Genomic DNA, 21,197 nt, shown 5'->3' on the forward strand with positions numbered 1-21,197 from the left:
AAATAGTATTAAAAAAACCAATTACTCCTACGATACATACATGGGATAAATAACAACACAAAAGATATTTAAAAAGTTAAAATAGAATTGTTGTCTTCATCATATGATAAATTAATGGTAAATTCACTAAAATTTTAAAGTTATAGCCAATTATTTAATCTATAAATAATTTATATGCCCAACATTTCCTAATTTATCAATTAGTATTACACACAATCACACCTCTTACAATTGCTTAATTAACGAGAAAATGTGGTAATGATAAAAAAGATATACATGTACTAAAATTTGAGATTATTGAAAATATAATTGGTTCCAGTGTTCCACCATGCATGTGCATTGAATAATTCAGGTAAATTAATAAGCAAAAGTAGATTAATCTAAGATACGGCTGTTGCATGATATATTATAATATTAACAATAGTGATGGCTAAGACAACGATATTTTTGTCCGTCGTAACCTCCTTAGTGGAAAGATCTACAATTCTATTGTAGGATACTTTATTTTTGTATTGTTTCGTTCGATTTGATGACCAATATCTAATAGCTTTGTTGAAAACCCTAAGTCATTCTCTATAACTTTATTTAATTTACTCATTCAAGAACCAATATCCACCGTCCACTCATTAAGAGGTAAAACTTTCAACGAAAAGGATCTGTCTTAATAACTGATTAAGCAACATTAGCCTAATTAGTGTAAAAAAAAAAACATTTAATTAGTACTCTGTATAAAATTCTTTATAATTTATCTTTAAGAGTAATACAATTATTATTAAAAGGTCTCTTATTAATTGAAACTCCAGGCTAAGTGATCATCACTAATTAGTTCATGAACTCATAGGAGGGCGAAACATATATAGTTTGTCTTATCATTAAAAAGAACGCATGTATGCTACATTATAATCAATAATTTTATCAATATATATTAGAGCGATAATCAAAGGTATCTGAAATTAAAAATAAAAAATAAAAAAAAGTTTAGGTTTTTTATTATCTATACTAAAGCATGACATATTTAAAGTGCATTTCATTATTTCATGTATCCAAGACCAAGAGTACAACACTAGCAACATACAGTCATACATGCATGGTTAGGCTCTGATGTGTTCTATTAGACTTATTCAGTTCAGCTTAGCTCATTATTTTATTTCAATCCAACTCATTTATGTTCAATTCAGCTTAGCTCAACTCATTATGCATGCTACTTCATTCCAGGTTCGATTCAGTTCAATTCAGCTCAACTCAAAAGAATGAATAGGACCTAGTGTGAAAATGATGGAGGGAGAGCATTATTATGAACACTCCTAGGTGTAACATACATTAGTTGGCCATTTTAAGCTTCAACTTGATCCGTATCGGACTTATCAACGAAACAATAATGCAAAAGGGGCGGTAGCATCACCACGGTTATTGTAAAATTCACATAATGTTGATGGATGGATGGATGGATGAATGAGGGATTCGTATCTATCTTTGCAATGATAAGTAATAAGAAAAGCTGATGTGCATGCATGTAATGTAATATAAGTGATATATGAATATATCTTGAAGCAGCTTCTTTCAACCTGTGTTTTGAACGTCATTAACTCATTTTCATGTAGTGGTCCTTATTTGTGGCCGTACCCCGTCTCAGATGGCAACATCAGGTCCATCTTCTCCACAAACCCTTTTTTTTCTCTTCTTTTTTCTCTCATTTGTCCATTCGAGGGTTACATAAGGCAATTAACCATGCATCCAAAAATTAACATTTTACGTGCATGCGAAATTTATGAAACTCCCCAAAAAGCGTACCTAAATTCTTACTCAATGATAACTCAATCATGTATATTTAGTCCACTTGTGACATGTTGTATTAGCATGCAAATTTAAACATCGCATACATGCGGAAGATTTTCTATACAACGGTTGTGAGCAACCTATATACAATGGGATTTATTGGTATTAGGGTACAAAAAAATTAATTAGTTGTATTTTTTTTTTATATTGTGTGAGCCAGATATACAACGATTTAAGTTAAATTTTTTATTCGGTCATAAGATGATAAGATGAAACTATTTTTCGTTCTCTTCCATTCTCAATATTATGAATTAATTAAGACAATTTAGAAATTAAATTATCAATCCCCATGCATCATATATATCATATATGTATTTGATTCCTTTTTTTTTTTTTTTTTTTTTCTCTCTCTTTCAGTTCCTTCTTAAACAAATATACACCGGATACCATAAATTTAACACTGAAATAGACTAGCTAAGGTACATGTAATATAATTTTGGGGTACATGTAATGTTTATAGACTTTGTTGATTAAAGTTTATGTAGTCAATTCCATTAGTTTATCCTTTGCATCATCATCAACTGTAAGCCGAAAAAAGAAAAGGGAAGAAAAGTATGTAGCATCAAAAGTGCAGATTAAAAGAAGCGATTATATGAAAGCAAACATTTTCTACATACCTAAAGAACATTCTCCATCATCGGCCCAATCCTCTCCCTAGTAAGGACAACCAGAGATAACGCCACACGTTCGTTGGTGCTAATTACTTTATTTAAGTTCTGATTAATCTTAATTTTCTTTGAGATGAAGATACATGCTGGTAAGAACTAGGGCATGATAGCCGCCATATGCATGATTATGTCTTCATTTATTTACAAGAAGTTTAATTAAATGTTTTTACTTGATACACTTAATCACTTTTCCCCCTAAAAGAAATGTTCTTTATTCCTTTAAAAAAAAACGAGAAGAAAATTTATGAGAGTTTAAATATACTTAGTAAATATTTGGAGTTCAAAACTTTTTTTGTAAAATCACTATCCTAGCTTAGGAGGTACGGAATATGCAACTACTTTTGCATATAGTCCCTTCATTATTAAAAAGTAGTTTTCATTTTCTATAGCCAATTTTTTTGTAAAAAAACAAAATAGTTAACTGATTATTACAAGTTAAAAAAAATGTTGGTCTTTTAATCATTTTATATACAACCTGTTAATTCATAAATAAAAAATTGAATATATTTTTGATAACATACGGACCTTTTGGAAAAAGTTTAATGGCCGGACTATTTATTGATATTGAAAGGCAAAATAAAAATTAGTGCATAGATTTCATCGATCATAAAGATGAAGTATTATGTATTTCAAATATGAAAATTCAATAAAGTTCAAAGACTATGTATTGTAAAAAAAACCAAGATAGTTGCAAATTCTTGGCAGAAAAAAAAGTTGGAAATATTCTATGAAAACATGCATGCTAATTTGATCGATCTTCAAAATTTTACAAAAATGAAGTAAATTCATGCTTAGCCAGCAGAATTCTGAGCTAGCTTAGCTAACTAGTGCATATATAGGACTAAATCTTTGTCCTTTGATATTCTCTCAGCTCCTAATTAGCTTTTTTGGAGAAGAAAAAATGCTGATTCTTAAAGTTCATTCAAAACTTTGAGCGAAAAAAAATAAATTTAAGGGTTATTTTTGTTTTTATTCAACTTCCCTTATTGTTCATTCTTCATTCTACTTTTCACTTTGCAAAATTTTTTGTAATTCCTTGCTTTAATTTGAAGACCCTTACTTGTTTGCATTGCTTTAATTTTATAAAAGCTAATTTGTGTCCTGAGTAATGTGGGGTATGTGGTCACAAAATGCATGAGACTTTGCAGCATAAAAATATATTCCTAGTCAGTAAAGAGCAATTAGTATTATACTATATAATATAATCTTGGTAAGTTAATTATATCAATTTTATTACTAACCAATAACCATAATTGTCTTAGCTTATAAAAAGTTGAAAAGAAAAAAGGTAATCCACATTATAATATTTACAGATTACACCACTGTTAAATTTTTTGATATTATAACAAATAATTTTGTAAGGTGTTTTTTGATTACGTGAGATGATCCCACTAATAATAGCCAATGGGGGACACATCAAGACATTCATTATCATCTTAATAATCTCTCTCTTCATTTTTCACTTTCTCTCTCTTCCTTGCATGCATGAGGAGGCAAACCAGCCCCTCTTCCCCTTTCTCTCTCATCATTTCACCTTTTTTTTTTCTTAAGCTCATTACCAAGCACACGTACTACTAGTCTAACTATCTATCACAACCATTATTCGGTTCATCTGATAAGAAAGTTGTTCCAACTTAATCAGATATGTAAGATATAAATCTTAAAAACGAATGCAATAATACTTGTTAAGAAAACTTCCTATATTATTTTTCAAATTAAGATATATATGAAGTGTCTGATGGGATCTAAACCAAATTAGTCGGAGTTTAACGGGCATTGAACCATCAAGTGATGAGATACCCTAAAAACTAAAAATTAACAAAAAAAAAAAAAAAAGCACTAGTAGGAGCGCCACTAGCTAAAACTACTACTACAACATAATACTGTAGTACATGTTGACAGTTCAAAGCAACACTAATAAGCTTCGGGGTTAAGGAAGTAAACAATAATAATAAAATAAAAAAGGGGAAAAAAAAACCCTAATATAAAAAAATGTATAGTATTATTTATAATAAAAACAAAAAGAGGGAGAATAAAAAGGGGAAAACACACACTCAAAAAACCCTTGTGAAGCTAGCAAAAAAGCTTTACTCTTGCTCCTCTCCCTTTCTATCTTAGCTTTCCTTTGAAATTGTTATCTGATTATATCTCCTCTTTCATCATATACTTTGATTCTCCACCATATCCCCAAAGAACCCACCTTCCTCTTCTTCCATCAAACTTTTATAAAAGAAAGAACCTAAAAAAAAAAAAAAAAAAAAAAGATAGAAAGAATTAAAGATAAATATCAAAAAAATACCTTAATAAAAGAGAGACTATGGTTTTCTCTTCGGCTCCATTCTATTTAGATCCTCCCAATTGGCAACAGGTAATTTATTCATGGTTTTATTTTTCGACTTTGTTAGTTCGTCTTTTTTACATCTTCCTACTTAATTTTAATTCAGCTTCTATTTCAAGGAAGAACAAAAAATAAAAGTTGATGAGAGATTATTATTCCCTATTCCCTATTCCATCTTCTTATGATAAATAACTTTCATTCATTTCTGAATATACCAAAAACCATTTAAAGTTGGGTGATTCTTTATTTTTTTTATTTTTCTAGCTTTAATTAAATTGTTAGTTTGTACTAATATATGGTACTACTTGTTTTTTCATCATTTCATTGCGGCACCCTAATCATCAACAACTTCTCCAGGGTAATAATAATGGTTCTGGTGGTAATCAACACGATCACCAAAATCATCAACAACACCTTCTTTCACCACCACCAATGCCCGGCCAACAGCCGGGCCAGCCCCAGATGGGGATGGGTGGTGGTGGCGGAGGACCGGGGGCTCAGCCTATGCGCCCTAACTCGATGGCGGAGAGAGCCCGTCAAGCGAAGATCCCCCCACCGGAAGCTCCACTAAAGTGCCCCAGGTGTGATTCTTCAAACACCAAGTTTTGTTACTTCAACAACTATAGCCTATCACAGCCCCGCCACTTTTGTAAGGCTTGTAGACGGTATTGGACACGTGGCGGGGCCCTTAGGAATGTTCCGGTAGGTGGAGGATGTCGGAGGAACAAAAGGTCCTCCAGTAAGTCCTCTGGAGGAGGAGGAGGTGGTGGTGGTGGTGGTGGTTCGTCGTCTTCTAAGTCCTCTCTCTCCGGAGGGGAGAGATTACCTCTACATATGGATTTAGTGAGTACAAGTGGTCTCGGCCCTAGTTTCCCCGGCATGCCCTCTGCCGGGGGTGGGACCGGGATGTCGTCCTTCATGGCCTCCTTACAAAACATAGCTCAATTAGGGATGGGAAATTTAGGTCTCAACTTTGGTGGGGGCCTCAACACACCTCCTCCTCACCCTCTAGGAGGGTTAGGAGGGCTGTCTGGTAGTGAACATCCTCCTCCTCATCATCAAATGGATTATCCTCATCAACTTAACCCGAATCCGAGTAATAATCAACAACATCAAGTACATCATCATCAATTCCCTAACTTCTTAGGGGGTTTCGAAATCCCTGGTGGCTCTTCAGCTGGTGCTGGGTTATACACATCATCTTTTCAAAATGATCATCAAGGAATCGACGGTGGTGGTAGTGATGATCAACATCATCATGACCAAGATGACGATCAAGTCAATAGTAGTCTTCTCAAGAGCTGCTCATCAACTATGACATCACAGCTCGCGCCAGTAAAGATGGAAGGTGATGGTCAAAGACTTAATCTAGCCAAGCAATTCATGGGAATTTCATCTTCCCATCACAATAATAATAATAACAATAACAATGCAACGGGTCATCAATTTTGGGGTGGTAATAACATTGGTAACAACTCGGCTACTCCTACTAGCATGTGGACTGATCTCTCCGGGCTTAATTCATCTTCTACTAGCCATCTTTTATGAATTATTTCGTAACTTATTGGTTCGTCGGTAGTAGCTAGCTAGCTATATATGTATATTTTAGCTAAGCTAGCTCTCCAACACAACTTGTTTGTCTAGCTAATCTGTTCATCTGACTAAATATTGGGCTTCTTGGGAAGAATTGTAGATGATTAAGTGTATCAAATTAAAGTCATTGTTCCATCCAAGAATTTCGAGATGACCGACGTGTAGGTGATCAATGATCGTCACCAATCTTTCATCATGACTACTGCAGCTAGGGTTGAGATGTGTATCGCGATCTTCCTCAGTCTCTCAATGCCATGATGATGAGATAATACTACTACTAGAAGTTAGTGATCTATATACTCTAAGCTCTTTTAATGTTCTTATTACTTTGTTTTTTTTTCTTTATCCTTCCTTCAATTTCTTGTTGGATGTATGGTACTTGTATTTTGATTGTGAGGTGTGTAAGAGTTTTGAATCAAACCTTTAAACTTAGCTTTTGATTATAATTATTAATTTATTACATTAATTTCTTCTTTGTAAAACTAACTAGTCCTACTTCGATCTCCATATATTGTATTCTGTTCACCCGAAATTAGCTAGTTGTCTGGTTGATAGTGTAATATGACAGTTATTAGTGGACTTCTAAGGCAGTATTTCTCGTGTTTTCCCTAAGAAGTAAGAACTGCAATAATAATATGATCATTAGTACATTACTAAGATGTAAGAGATAATATAACAGTATGTATTACGTTGGTAAATTGCATGTTCAACTCATACTATAATGAATAAAGATACTCATTCAACAAAGTCATGGCTTTGAAGTACAAAATTGGAGTTTTTTTTTTTATATAAAAAAAAGAACGGGATTTCATCACGTTTGCTTTATACAGAAATTCCGAAACCCGAGAAAACAGATAGTTACACACAGTTCAAGGGGAATTTTCACAGAGATAGAGTAGCAAAGAGAAGAGAGTATGGTTAAGACGACGACGTAGAGATGATTCCAATGCAAGATAATAAGATCGAAATCATGTTGTACGGAAGACTGTAAGGACAGTAGGTAAGTAGTTATTGCAACTAACTAGAGAAGCAAAATTGGCAGAAGTGTCATAATTTCGTTATAATAAGGAAGATTTGATGATAGTTATTTTAAGGTCAAGTACTTTGTTTGTTGTTTGTTGTTGAGTGTGAAAGCCAAATATTTGAACAAGATTATGTGAAAAACGCCAAATTTCCACTCAAAACCATGCAACATAAAATCTTTCTTCTTTCTCTTTCTTAACTGTCTAGTATGCAGTGAGTAATAATCAGTAGTGTTGACTGTTGAGAGACTTCTACTCCAACTATTATTTCAAAGTAATAATAAATTAATGTCATGAAATGTTCAATGATTTAGTGGCTTTGATAGAGGAGGATGATGGAAGGGTAAAAATTAAAAGTTAAATTGTATTACTTGGAGTTTGTAATTCTGGTATGAGACGGGTGTATGACTGTATGATGATTAATTAACGGTCTTATTTACCTGGACTAGTCATTCATGAATGACCACATGTTACTTTAGGATGTTCAACTCGTTAATTATGAGAATAAAGTATCGTTGTCTCCATTTGAATAATTTGACTGTCGTAATTGCGTTTCAAATTACAGTGCTTAAAAGTGATATGAACTTAATTAGGACAGGTTAATGTAAAAACACGAGACATATATATCGTTACTTAGAGTAGTAAGCAATGGTGACGAGTTGACAGGGAGAATCCTATAAATTTATTTCTCGTCAAAAAAGGGCATATACTTCATTATTAAGTTTTCTCTTATGGTTGCTACTGGGACCTAAAGCTTCAAAATTGCTCATTGCAATCCTACTCTATTATTATTTTCTATTTTTAAAAAAATCTCACTTGATCTCTATTCTCTAATGGGCTAATTATTGCAATGTTTCCCACATTGCTGTTCAAACTTGACTCAATCTTTTTCAAACTTTGGGAAAGTTAGTTTCTAGGGGTAAAACATAAAAAGATATGCATCCAATTAATACATTTTTAATTATTTGTTTATTATTTTTATTTTTGTTAATATTTAAAGACACCCTCTTCATTGAAATAGTATTAAAAAAGTTGATAATTACACAATTATTATTATTTTTTAAAAAAAAAATATGGGTGGCTATGTCTATTATATGGTCTAAAAAGGGAGAGAAGAGGAATCTTGAATTTTGCTTTGCTTTTACGAGGACCAAGACAGTAGTATGTACCATCTCTCTCTCTTCCTCTCTTTTGTGATGAATGAATTGAATAGGGTGAAACTTAACTGTTAAAAATAATATGGGATGCTAAATTTGGAGAAAGACGTAATTGGTCTATAAAAAGGGATAGTGAAAGAAGAGAAGAATATGAGGTAACTAAAGAAAATAAAGTGAACGTACATGTCGTTGTTGATTCATATTACTCTATTATTATGGTTGCTATATATGTTGAATGAGTGTGGAGGGTACTGATGAGGAGAGAGCAAAATCAATGGGGTGCGGAAATCTATGTTATGTACGTTATGCTAATGTTACACTCGGTACTTTTATGTTGGTTTAAGTTATCACGTACTACTTGTATGTAACAAGTTCAATAGCCTTAAATCATATAGAAGTTGGTACTTTTAGATTTTTTACGGAGTTTATAGTAACTGATAATTAACCTTACTATAAACAGCGTGAATATACTTGTTTTATACAGCTTTTTTAGTCAGGTAGATTGTCTTGTTGCTTAGTTTAATGTTGATGGCAGAGATATACACATCAACACATGGCCATAGGTAGGCGTGAAAATGTTCTTCATTCTGAGATCGTGTGTACGCATCATAGTCAGGGGCGGATACAGGTTGGGTTCAAGTGGGTTCATTGAACCCACTGAATTTTTGAAAAAAAATTAAAAGTTTTTTTTTTTAAAAAAAAAAAACGAAAAAAGGTTAAATACAATATCTTTACACTAAATATCAACAAAACAATGTGCAGCCTAGTGGTGTTTTGCCTTGCGCGCCTTTACTTCCCCTCTTATTAAGAAGGCACGGGTTCGAACCCTGCCATAACCCTTTTTTTTTTTTATTCTGTAATTTTTTTTTATTCAGCAGTTCAGTCATTCACTGATTCACTCCCAAATTATTTCCCCCAAATTCGAAAACCCTAACTCACCTCTCTGCCTCTCCAGCTCTCCTCGTCTCCTCACCTCCACGGCTCCACCACTCCTCTCCAGCACGCCGACACCACTTACGGCTCCTCCTCCTCCACCCACGGCTCCACCACCTTCCCAACAGGCGGCAAGTCGGCAACAGCCCAGCGAGGCAGCGACTCCAGCGACGGCAGCGAGGCAACTGAGTAAGGTATTCTACATTTCTACAATTCTACTTTTTTTTAGGTATTCTACAAGTACAATTCTATATAGTTCAATACTTAAATGTTAATTCATTTAATTAGATTGTAAATTTGTGGTGTTTATAAATTATAATTGATTTATTGATTGAAATATTGAATACTTAGATTGTTGGGGTTTATAATTGATAAATTGATGATTGTTTGATAAATATAATTTGTGGGGTTTATAATTGATAAATTGATGATTGTTTGATAAATATAATTTGTGGGGTACTGGGGTTTATAATTGATAAATTGATGATTGTTTGATAAATATAATTTGTGGGGTTTATAATTGATAAATTGATGATTGTTTGATGTAGTTAATTTATTGTATGATTGTTGTTTGATTTCAGTTTGCAAATGAGTTTAGAGTCTTTTTGGAAACGTGTGGGGAAGTCACAAAAATCATCTGCTTGTTCTTCACCTAGTTCAAGGGATCCTCTTATAGAAGAAGATGATATTGAGTCTCCGAACGATGATGCAATTCCTGTGGCTGCTTCCATTCCAACCCCTGAGACTCCTGAGAGCACACCTCAAACTTGTCAAAGGGAGAACAATCCAAATGCTAATGTTGAAACTGATGATACTCGCATTTATGATGTTGATCTTCTTCCACATGACCCTGGGAAGAGAATTCCAATTTTGGAGTATCCTCTTAATGATCAAGATGCTGTGAGGAGAGGTTATATTACAATGAAACGTTGTGCTCCACGAACACATAATTTCCCTCGAAGACAAATAGGAGGTATGCGCCGCTTTAATGTTGCTTGGTTTGATAAATATGATTGGCTTGAATATAGTGTTGAGAAGGATGCAGCTTTCTGTTTTGTGTGCTATCTATTCAGGGATAAAGATACTCATATGGCTGTTAATGATAACTTTGTTAAAGGGGGGTTTAGAGGATGGAATAAGATTGGTAGATTTGATGTTCATGTAGGTGGTATTGGTAGTTTACATAATGAAGCTAATGAGAAATATAAAAATTTCACTAACCCAAAGACATCTGTTGCTGAATCTTTTTGCACTTACTCCTCGGAAGCTAAACTTCAATACAAATCTCGATTGACTTATTCTTTGAAATGCATTAAGTTTCTTTTAAGTCAAGGTTTAGCTTGTCGTGGGCATGATGAAAGTGAAGAATCTTGGAATAGGGGTAATTTTCTTGCACTCTTAACATGGCTTGCAGAAAATAATAGTGATGTTGCAAAGGTTGTTCTTAGTAATGCTCCTGGAAATAATCAAATGACTTCTCCTTTAATTCAAAAGGACCTCATTAACTCTTGTGCCAAAGAAACCACTAAACTTCTCATTGATGATATTGGGGATGATTATTTTGGGATACTAGCTGATGAATCTAGTGATATATCTCAAAAGGAACAAATGGCCCTTTGTTTACGTTATGTCAATAAAAAAGGGAAGATAACTGAGAGGTTTCTTGGAATTGTACATGTAAAGGATACCACTGCTTTGTCACTAAAGAGTGCAATTGAGTCTTTGCTTATGGAGCATTCTTTGAGTTTGTCTAGAGTTCGTGGACAAGGTTATGACGGTGCTAGTAATATGAGGGGTGAGATAAATGGCCTCAAGACTTTGATCATGAATGAAACAAAACAAGCTTATTATATTCATTGCTTTGCTCACCAACTTCAATTAACCCTTGTTGCTGTTGCTAAGGATAATGATGATTGCATTTGGTTATTTGATCAACTTGCTATTTTGTTGAATATTATTGGTGTTTCTTGTAAGAGAAAGGAAATGATAAGAGAAATTCAATCTCAACATGTTCTGGAAGCATTAGATCTAGGAGAAATTGAAAGTGGGCAAGGTTTAAACCAAGAACTTGGTTTAGGTAGGCCTGGTGATACTAGGTGGGGGTCACATTATAAAACTGTTTCAAATGTTACCTCATTGTATTCTACTATTGTTAAAGTTCTTGAGAAGGTTGGATCAAATAAGATTTATAAGGATGATCGTGTGAAGGCTATCACTATTATGTCTACATTTGAATCATTTGAATTTGTTTTCATGATACATTTGATGTCTGAAATATTTGGCCAAACTGATAAACTGTGCCAAGCTTTGCAAAGAGGGGACCAAGATATTGTTAATGCCATGGCATTTGTAACATTAACTAAGGAGCGATTGCAAAATATGAGGGACCATGGGTGGGAAGACTTTTTACATCTTGTAATTTCTTTTTGTGATAAGTATAATGTGGAAGTACCTGCTATGGATGATATGTATGTTCCTCGTGGAAGATCGAAACGCTTCTTTGCCAAAGTTTCTAATCTCCACCGATTTCGGGTAGAAATGTTTATAAGTGTCATTGATTTACAACTCCAAGAGCTCAATAATAGATTTGATGAGGAAAATATGGAGTTGCTTATTTGTATATCATGCTTAAATCCGGTCAATTCATTTGCGGCATTTGATAAGCAAAAGTTGATGAGACTTGCTGAGCTATATCCCAATGAATTTCCAACTAATGATATGACAATGACTGCACTTCGTCATGAACTTGGATTTTTTATTGATGATATGCGCAAAGATGCAAGGTTTGGAGACTTGAAGGATATTAATGAGCTTTCTATGGTGCTTGTTGAAACAAATAAGCATAATTCTTACAAATTGGTTTGCTTGCTTATACGACTAGCATTGATCCTTCCGGTGGCGACTGCAAGTGTGGAACGAGTGTTTTCATCAATGACTTATGTAAAAAATAAGTTGCGGAATAGTATGGGCGATCAATTATTGAATGATAGTTTAGTCACTTTTCTTGAGAGAGACTTATTTGCTAGAGTTAGTGATGATGATGTATTGATACGCTTCCAAAGTATGAAAACTCGAAGAATGCTTTTGTAGGTTTTTTTTTTTAATTTATTATTTTTTTTTTCATTTTTCTAAGTGTAATCCATTTGTAATCCGAAATTTGAACTAATGTACTGAATATTTAATTAATGTATTCGCGTTCCTTTTTTTTTCTGATTCCGAACCCACTATTTGGAAATCCTGGATACGCCACTGATCATAGTCCTAAGTATGCAGCTTTCGCTTTTTGTTATTTGTATGTAAAAGGAGCATGTGTTTGGGTGACTCAGATTTAATTTGGTATAGTATAGTATAGTACGAGTAGCGATTTATACACTTACATAGTTATAGTATTAAATTAGATTAATAAGGTCAGTATAATTAAGTACATTTGACATTTCAATCCAGATGTTTTACGATGTCTGGCAGTGGAGTCACTGGATTGTGCAGTTTGAACATTTTTGAGAAGCTTTGGCAGATCTCTATAGGCGTTTCAAGAACTTTAAATTCATGACTCTGCATGTAGAGTTTTCAAAAAAAAAAAAAAAAAAAATGCATGTAGAGAGTGCTTTATAAAAAAAAAACACTCTAAAAAATAATGTCCCTTAAGCTTAAAGTCCGACCCTATCCACTCTTAAAGAAAGTGAATGACTAGTATCATTCTTGCATATTTTTATTTTTATTTTTTTTTATTTTTTTTTTTTTTTTTTTTGCTTGTAAGGAAAAAGACCCTACTGAGTCAGAACCTCTTACAGGTCCTTTCGGTCCAACTTAGCGTGCTAGGCACTTTGAGAGTGGGGGGAAAGGTAAGGGAATTCCCACCCGAAAGTGTAACTAGTAGGGTTTGATCCCACAAGCTTAAAGTTGGGAGATGCAAACCTTACAACTAAATTAAGCTTTGCTTGGTGTATCCTTCTTGCAATTGATCCACATGTATTATGTATATGTGAAGGTCGGAGTACATATATGGAATATATTATTTTGTATACGTTTTATGTTAGGGAATAGTTTCATCGTAATTGAATTTAATTTTATCATGTGATTGATTTATAGTTTTGGCACTACACATGTCTTTAATGCAAATAATGAACAAATATAAAAATGTCTATTCTATTCTATTTCATGTTATCCCGTCTACTTTTTTTTATCACTTCTAATGACAATAATGCTTAATGCACTACTACTACTTGTTATCTCAAATGATAATGTGATTACTATGTATACATGCCAATTCTTAATCCGTGTCCGTAACTTTAAAAGTCACTAATCAATCTTATGCGATTATATATTTCCCTATTTACCTTATGATAAACATCAAAAGCCTGCCCTAAGTATACAGTTTCTCAGCCACTTCTTCACTAACTAATACGAGTAAGGTTCAATATGGTATTATGGTGCATACAGGGCTACAAGTTAAACAAACTTTCATGCACTTGATAATCCCTCAAACCACATTATATACGAATTGAAGAATTGATATATTTCCAGCTTTAAGCACAACCTTCTGGTATTATTACTTTAAACTATATATCATTTAATTTTAGATCATGAAATTATAAAACTTGTTAGCATATATATATATACAGAGTTATATAATTTTAAAGTCGCCTTAGTTATCAATCGATTTTTCTAGTCATTCATGTTGCTTCATGAACATCTTATTAGAATCTATATCGTTTCCTTGTCCTCCGTTATACGTAATATTATTATTTGTTTCACTGTATCTATAATTGAATACTAAGGGCATGTTCTCTTCGGCTTATTTTCAGTTCAGTTCAGTTCAACTCCAATAAGTTCAGTTCAGTTCAGTTTAACTCCAATAAGTTCAGTTTAATTTAGTTCAATTCAGTTTTTATCTTAATTTCCTTCTCTTATAAAATATTCAGTTCAGTTCAGTTCAGTTCAGTTCAATACAGTTCAGCTCCAATAAGGTCAGGTCAATTCAATTCAATTCAGTTCAGTTCAGTTCAACTCAATTCAGTCAATCAGAACAGGCCCTTAACTTATATATATCCTCATAGAATTACAAATATAATTTTATTTTCTTATTTTTTTATTTTTTTTTGAAACAACAAATATAAAAAGATTTGTTTACAAAATAAAACAATTTATATTAAATTTTTTAAATTTCTGAATTTTGCCAATTAGAATTTGCCGACAAAAACGTGCATAGAGCATAGTGAGCCCTAACTAGAAAAGAATTAGGGGTTCGATAGTGAAATACATGAGGATGAGGACGTGTTATGTTAGTGACATGTAGCACCAACATAATTTGACCACATGTAAATTACTATTGGATAGTAATTGATGCCTACCTATGTTTAAGCTTTATAAGCTAAGGCTGATTACACCCCTAAATTATGCATACATATCCTTTAATCCATGAATGTAGTCTAAATAATTGATTGGTAGATCATATTTAACTTTAAAACCTTCGGTCTTTTTCTTTGATCATAACATGTCTCATAAGTAGATAAGAGAAGATAAATGGACAATTTAATTTAAACACTGATAACCTTGGGGGGGGGGGGGGGGGGGGGTTTCCTTACATCTCCGGCCATATATGGAGCCCAGAGGATATTCCAAACCAAAACGGGTCACCCCAACAGTGACAACAGTCCAACAAGAACCGTACCATCAAATATGAATAATGGGCCCAATTAGGAAGTAAATGGGTCAATAAGTGGGCCTGACTTTGAAACGGCTATGCCCAATGGAAACATCAGCTTTAAAGGATAAATGTTCTACAGCATCAAGTGTCAACGCTCCCTTAACGCAATTTTGGTAGAGTCCCTTCAAAGTACAAATTATGTCTACTTCATAATGCAATTTAAATTTGAGGATAAATAAATTTTCATATAAACCCCAAAATCTAATATTAAAAAAATATGCGTTTCTCTAACGAATATCTAATTATCAATTATGGAGTGGTGATTGAGGTCCTACAAAATCCAATGCACATGTAAAATCTAAGTGACAGTTGTGTGTGGGATTGTAAACCCCCAACCTACTTACAAGAAAATTGATTTGGAGACTTGTTTTTGAATTATTATGCCTTATGATTCATAATTGGCTTCTTACTATTTGAAGGAGACTTAAAATTATATACTCAGAAAATATAAGTGCATAATAAGTATACATCACGCCCTTAAATATCTAATAAAAATGCCATCACACCCTTAAATATATCTATTAAAAATATCAAGTCTATTCATGTTTGGATTAGGTAATATTCGAGTGAAGATACTTTCACTTGGGTATAAGGATTAAGGAATGGGTCGAGTTGGGGTCAATTTTTGGTCTTACCATCTAGCTAATTATGGCCTATGGAAAACTAACCAGTATATAAGCAATTTTGATTTTGTTCCATTCACTTTAGGGTATTGTTCAGACTCAACTCAAGTAATTCAGATCAAGATAATTCGAATGGGATCAGTTTTGTCAAGATACTTCTATAGTTCTATGTAACCTGCTCCTGATCAAACTGATGGCCAATGGTTAGCAGTAAAAGTCATGCCTTTAAAATAAAGGCGTAGTCGTAAATTTGGCCATCGTAAAAACTATTCCTAATTTTGGCAAGAAAGATGAGCAAACTACTAAAAACCAAAGATAAGAAAGCCAGTGTATGGTAAGTAACAAGTTCTCTTAATGGCTGAAAAAGTCCCTAGGTTGTAGATAATTAAAATGTGATGGTTTCAAGTTCTCAATTTCTCATATGGCTTTTCAGTTCCCGTACTTAGAGAAACAAACTACTTTGAATCCACAAGTAACGCATAGGAGGATCGAAGTACAGAAGAATGTATCCTTCAGTAAAAATTGAGGATAATTAGCGTTGATACAAATTTTACAAAGTTACATTTCGATAAACATGACTAATGAAACGCCAATTTCTTCTTTTCTTGTATGCCTTTCGTGCCTGTGAGAATAATAAGATCTATCCTCAGTCCCATTTTCAAAAAAACTCACCCAAATGCCAAAAACAACGAATTTCACCCGTAGGAATATGACCTTCCACCTCCGGCCTCCCTGTGAATCAACAGAAGGCCCTCTCCCACCCTCCTTCCCTTTAATTAAAATAAGAAATAAATTATATATATTTAAAAATATAGGATTGGAAAATCAAGAAAACAAAGATCCTATCAGCCCTCATCGACATTCGGAGGTGCAAGTACTTGAGCCTCGGCTTGTGCCTGGGCCTGCTTTTGCTGCTCAAGCAACCGATTCATTCTATCCAATAATTGCTGGGCCTTTCTCTTCCCTCTCTCGGTGCCATTTTGTACCATCTCAAGCAATGGGCTCATAATTCCAATCTCCTGTGCTGCTGCTAGGTAGTTTGGATCCCCTGAACAAAGATGTACTAAAACTGCAGCTGCATTTTCTTTATTCCTGGGTGATCCATTTGCAATAACGTCTACCAAAAAAGGTAATGCATCTGCAGATCCAATGGCTGCTTTACCTTCGGGATGGCTAGCTAGTATAGCCAGAATAGCCAGTGCCTCATCCAACATGCCAGCTCCAGGCTCTGTCAATAGCTTCATTAATGTGGGCACGATACCAGCTCTAACTGCCTTGCCTTTATTACCTTGGAATATGCAAAGGTTGAAAAGTGCGGTAGCAGCGTCTTTCTTCCCTCTTTGAGTACCCTCACTCAGCAACATAACAAGAGGAGGTATAGCACCTGACGCACCAATTGTTACCTTATTTTCATCCACTACTGAGAGACTAAAAAGGGTAGCAGCTGCATTTTCCCTTGCTTCCATGCTACCTTTCTTCAGCACGTGAACTATGCCAGGCACCGCCCCAGAGTTTATGATGCTTCCTTTGTTATCATCACATATAGAGAGGTTAAGAAGAGCGGTCACAGCATGCTCTTGAGTACGTAAATCCGTCGTTAATAGCAGGTCCACGAGAAGTGGGATAGCCCCCGCTTCAGCAATGGCTACACGATTATCAGCATTACGCTTTGCGAGAAGCCGGATTTCACCGGCAGCAGATCGCTGATCGTCAGGGTAGCCTGAATGAAGCTTGCGGAGGAGTTCATCAATCTTAGAATGTTCTGCAGATGAACAAGCAGACGCTGTTTTGGTGGGGTTGGAAGTGCCTGGTCGCTTGGGAAGTTCCACTCCATTTGCTTCACACCACTGGGCTATAAGGCTTCGCAAAACATAGTTGGGGGTGAGAGAGGAATTTTGGAGCGACTGCTGTGTCTTTGGGCATGTATTATGACCTGCTCCTATCCATTTCTCAATGCATGAACGTTCATAGGTCTGTAAGAGAGATAATTTCGGTTAGTTAAGAAGTGAAAGTAGAATAATATTAGAAAAGAATATACTGTATATTAGATGATGATGATGTGAAAAGAAAAAACAAAAAGAGAGAGCTCTTTATATCAGCAGCAGCTGAGTATGACAAAACTGCTGCTTATCTGGAAAAAAGTATGATTCAAAGCAAGAGCTAAAACAACCCAAAAAATGAATATATCCAGTAAGTTGGATTCTAATAAACTATAAACCCAAGTCTAAAGAGCATGTCATTAGGAAGTAGCCAATGTGCTATTCCCCTCCCCCTCCTCTCCCCAACCCTCAGTACACACCAAGAAGAATTCTGCCATTTGAGAAGTTCCAACAAACTGTACATGAAATCTACACCTTAAGTGTAAGGTATGTATTATGACCTTAAGCTGGATGGAAAGGAGCTGCAGAAAACAGGTTACTACAACATAATTTACTTGGTAATACCTGCCCAGTTGAGACAATAACCGGATCTTTCATCAACTCTAATGAGATTGGGCAGCGAAAATCATCTGGTATAACAACAGACTTGGGGCTCCCATCAGTAGAAGTTTGCGCACTACAACTTGATGACAAATTTTTCTCTCCTGCAGAAGTTCCCAAATCAGGGTTTTCCGTTTGAACAAAATCCTTAATTTTCTTAAGTAGATTGCACATCTTCTCTATTCTCTCATCAGGATCTCCATCAGTTGCAGAAACCATCTCAGTGAGAACCACAGACTCTTGTGTCAGATCATCAATTCTCATCAGCTGCAACTTTTCAGCAACTCTCTTCATTACGTCAGGGTCCATAGCTGTATCACTGCTGATGCTGTATAGAGATAAAAGATCTTCATAGAGCTCTGCATCAGGTGCATCAACTCTTTCCTTGGCTCTTCTAAACTGAGAAGCAACAAGCTCAACCTGAAAGAATAAAGTTTGCATCATTAACTTAAACTTGGCCGTTCTTCTTTTACTTACCTTGTTTCACTAGAGAGTGGGGAGGGGGAAGTTAAGGGCATGGTGCAATACTGCAATATATACTACTTCCCTCTGATTTTTTTAATGATGTACCTAATCTTAGTTGAGGTGTTATTATTTATACTTCTATGTTATTCTATTATTGGCAAACATATTTTACTATTCCCTTGCGGCTTTACCCCAAAATAGTTACACCTTTCCCCTCTTTCTCTCTTACTTCATCCAAGTATTTATTAAACCCATCCACTTTTTCACTAAATTTCTCTTCCTATATCCACATTAAACGCACTAAACTCTCCTGGAAACAACAGTCTACGGTAAATGGGTACATCAAATGGAAACAGAGGCCAGGAGGAGTATAGCATAGCAAATACAAAATCTCTCCAGTAAGTTACATTTTCATAAAAACTCACTCAGTTAGTCAAACGATCATCATGGGCATGCAACACAATTCTACCTGTTCCTTTACTTCGTCAGAGATGTCAAGTTTCTCAAAGGAAATTCCATCCAGGGCTTGCTCCAAATTAGATGTCACTTCATAAAACTTCATCATAATCTGATCTCTCTCAAGGGCCTGCCATCACCATGACAAATGTGAACAATGCAACATCAGCAAGGGATTATCAAACATCAAACGGTTAGATAATTTATTTTGTCATAGGAAAATTTGGAAGAGTAATCATCGCACTTGACTGACATGCATAACAAAAGTACAATACAAAAGGAATACCCAAGAAACAAATGCTATTAGTAAACAATTTTGTTGTCCCCCCAACATAATAGTTTAAAGCCTCGATCAAATATTACTTTATCAGTTTTTCAGTTTGTGAGCCATACTATGGTCTATCAACCAACATAGCCAAAGCAGGCTATACAGCTCACAAATTATACATTTACAATCAATAAGAATACATACATAACGTGCCATGTCAATTACAGCCATTAACAGGACACCTCCAAAAAGAGCTATTCCATGATGTCCAACCATTATTTTGATCAGGATAAGATTGTAATTTTTCTCCTAGGCCCTGCTCCTCCATTGCAAACACCAGATGATCTGATCAGGACCAGTGATTCTTTTACAGACAAGATCGACATGGTCAAGATCGAAATGGTCATGCATCCAACCTAATACAACAATTATGTGTTCATATCATTCAATTTAACATCCGTAACGTGTTTGCCTACAGGCTATGATGCCATTGGCTGTCAAAAACTAAAATCTTGATCCATATCTAACTTGCTTATCCTTCAAGCCATAACCTCAAGTAAAGTTCAACTCTCAACATCCCCAATAGCCACTTCATTTCTTCCTCTAGCAGCACACAAGCATTATTCCGATTCTAAATTAAACATGACAAGCATCGCTTAATCGAGCTTAACATACACTTATAATTACACATAATAACAACCCAAAAAGATAAGCCTAAAGGTGGGAATTTGAGCATAAATCATCAGTGCTTAAAATATAAAAGCCTTTCACTTAATTCCTCATATTCCATCAACAATCCCCTGCAATCCTGAAATTTCCCTAAAATCTCAATTTCAAATTCTGAAAACTACCGTAATACAGTCAATTTATACAAACCCTACAATAATCAAACTAAAACTTCAACCCTACAAATTCTGAAATTAATACTCTTAGCAAAATTTCCTCAAACCCTACAATTTCAACAGACAACCTCAAATCAACCAAATTTGGGAAAATTTACTCAGAACTCAATAATCAAACTAAAACTTCAAATTTATAAGCAAAGTTAACATGAAATCCTTTTGAATAAAGAGTAACAGTATATAATGAGCAGATCCAAACCAGATAAATTTTGCTGCCAAGAGAACCAAATCGGAGCAAATCAAGAGCTTGAACAAGCGAATCGAGAAAAGCAACGAGATTAATAACAACATCGTTATCTAACGGCAATTGACTCTCCTTCAATTCCTCGAACATTGGGGTCAAAAGCTTCAACCTACGAGCTAAATTACAGTACTGTTTCTTAACAGGAGGACGATAATCTGAAATAGAAGCAATTTCATTGATTCTATCAATTAAATTGTTGAGCAACTGAGCTTCGTTTTCATCCTCCATTGAAGAAGAAAAAATAGGGAACAAAAATGGCGAAAAAAATCAGCGCAGACTTTAGGAGAAGTTGAGGAGAGAGAAAATGGAAGTAGAAATTTAGGTGAGAGTGATTGGGAGAAGAAAAGAAGAGGAAGTAGAGAAGGTAGGCTCCATGAAAGAGAGAGAAAGCAGAAAATGAACAAGAAGAAGAAAGATGGAAATTAAGACATACGCGCTCAATTTTTTATTACATTTTTTTTTTCGGGTTTAACTATGGTTAAGGATAACCACTTGACATTGGTTG

At 34.6% G+C, this 21,197-nt stretch overlaps 3 protein-coding genes across 5 annotated transcripts; 2 read left to right on the top strand and 1 right to left on the bottom strand.

The window, feature by feature from the left end:
• Window positions 1-4,607: 4,607 nt before the first annotated feature.
• On the top strand, window positions 4,608-6,917 carry LOC145570008 (uncharacterized). Of its 2 annotated transcripts, none has more exons than XM_081628991.1 (2): window positions 4,608-4,875; window positions 5,176-6,917. In XM_081628991.1, exons 1-2 carry the CDS (start codon window positions 4,822-4,824, stop codon window positions 6,388-6,390), a joined length of 1,269 nt encoding a protein of 422 aa, XP_081485117.1. In that variant the 5' UTR covers window positions 4,608-4,821; the 3' UTR covers window positions 6,391-6,917. The 2 variants fall into 2 exon arrangements, with proteins under 2 accessions (XP_081485117.1, XP_081485116.1); XM_081628990.1 differs by having other exon boundaries at window positions 4,608-4,872; window positions 5,200-6,917.
• Window positions 6,589-12,753, top strand: LOC145570007 (uncharacterized). 2 transcript variants are annotated; one of them, XM_081628988.1, is made up of 4 exons: window positions 6,606-6,718; window positions 7,266-7,435; window positions 9,570-9,741; window positions 10,129-12,753. In XM_081628988.1, the coding sequence occupies exon 4, from the start codon at window positions 10,136-10,138 to the stop codon at window positions 12,635-12,637; it is 2,502 nt and encodes an 833-aa protein (XP_081485114.1). In that variant the 5' UTR covers window positions 6,606-6,718; window positions 7,266-7,435; window positions 9,570-9,741; window positions 10,129-10,135; the 3' UTR covers window positions 12,638-12,753. The 2 variants fall into 2 exon arrangements, with proteins under 2 accessions (XP_081485115.1, XP_081485114.1); XM_081628989.1 differs by lacking the exon at window positions 7,266-7,435 and having other exon boundaries at window positions 6,589-6,718.
• A 3,646-nt stretch (window positions 12,754-16,399) lies between these two features.
• On the bottom strand, window positions 16,400-21,094 carry LOC145570009 (U-box domain-containing protein 13-like). The gene is made up of 4 exons (XM_081628992.1): window positions 20,648-21,094; window positions 19,292-19,408; window positions 18,322-18,777; window positions 16,400-17,850 (listed from the first exon to the last, which is right to left on the bottom strand). Exons 1-4 carry the CDS (start codon window positions 20,918-20,920, stop codon window positions 16,723-16,725), a joined length of 1,974 nt encoding a protein of 657 aa, XP_081485118.1. The 5' UTR covers window positions 20,921-21,094; the 3' UTR covers window positions 16,400-16,722.
• Between the last annotated feature and the right edge of the window lie 103 nt (window positions 21,095-21,197).

The sequence above is a fragment of the Chenopodium album genome, chromosome 12 (assembly GCF_948465745.1).
Source record: "Chenopodium album chromosome 12, dcCheAlbu1.1, whole genome shotgun sequence".
In the NCBI taxonomy this organism is placed as follows: Eukaryota; Viridiplantae; Streptophyta; class Magnoliopsida; order Caryophyllales; family Amaranthaceae; genus Chenopodium; species Chenopodium album.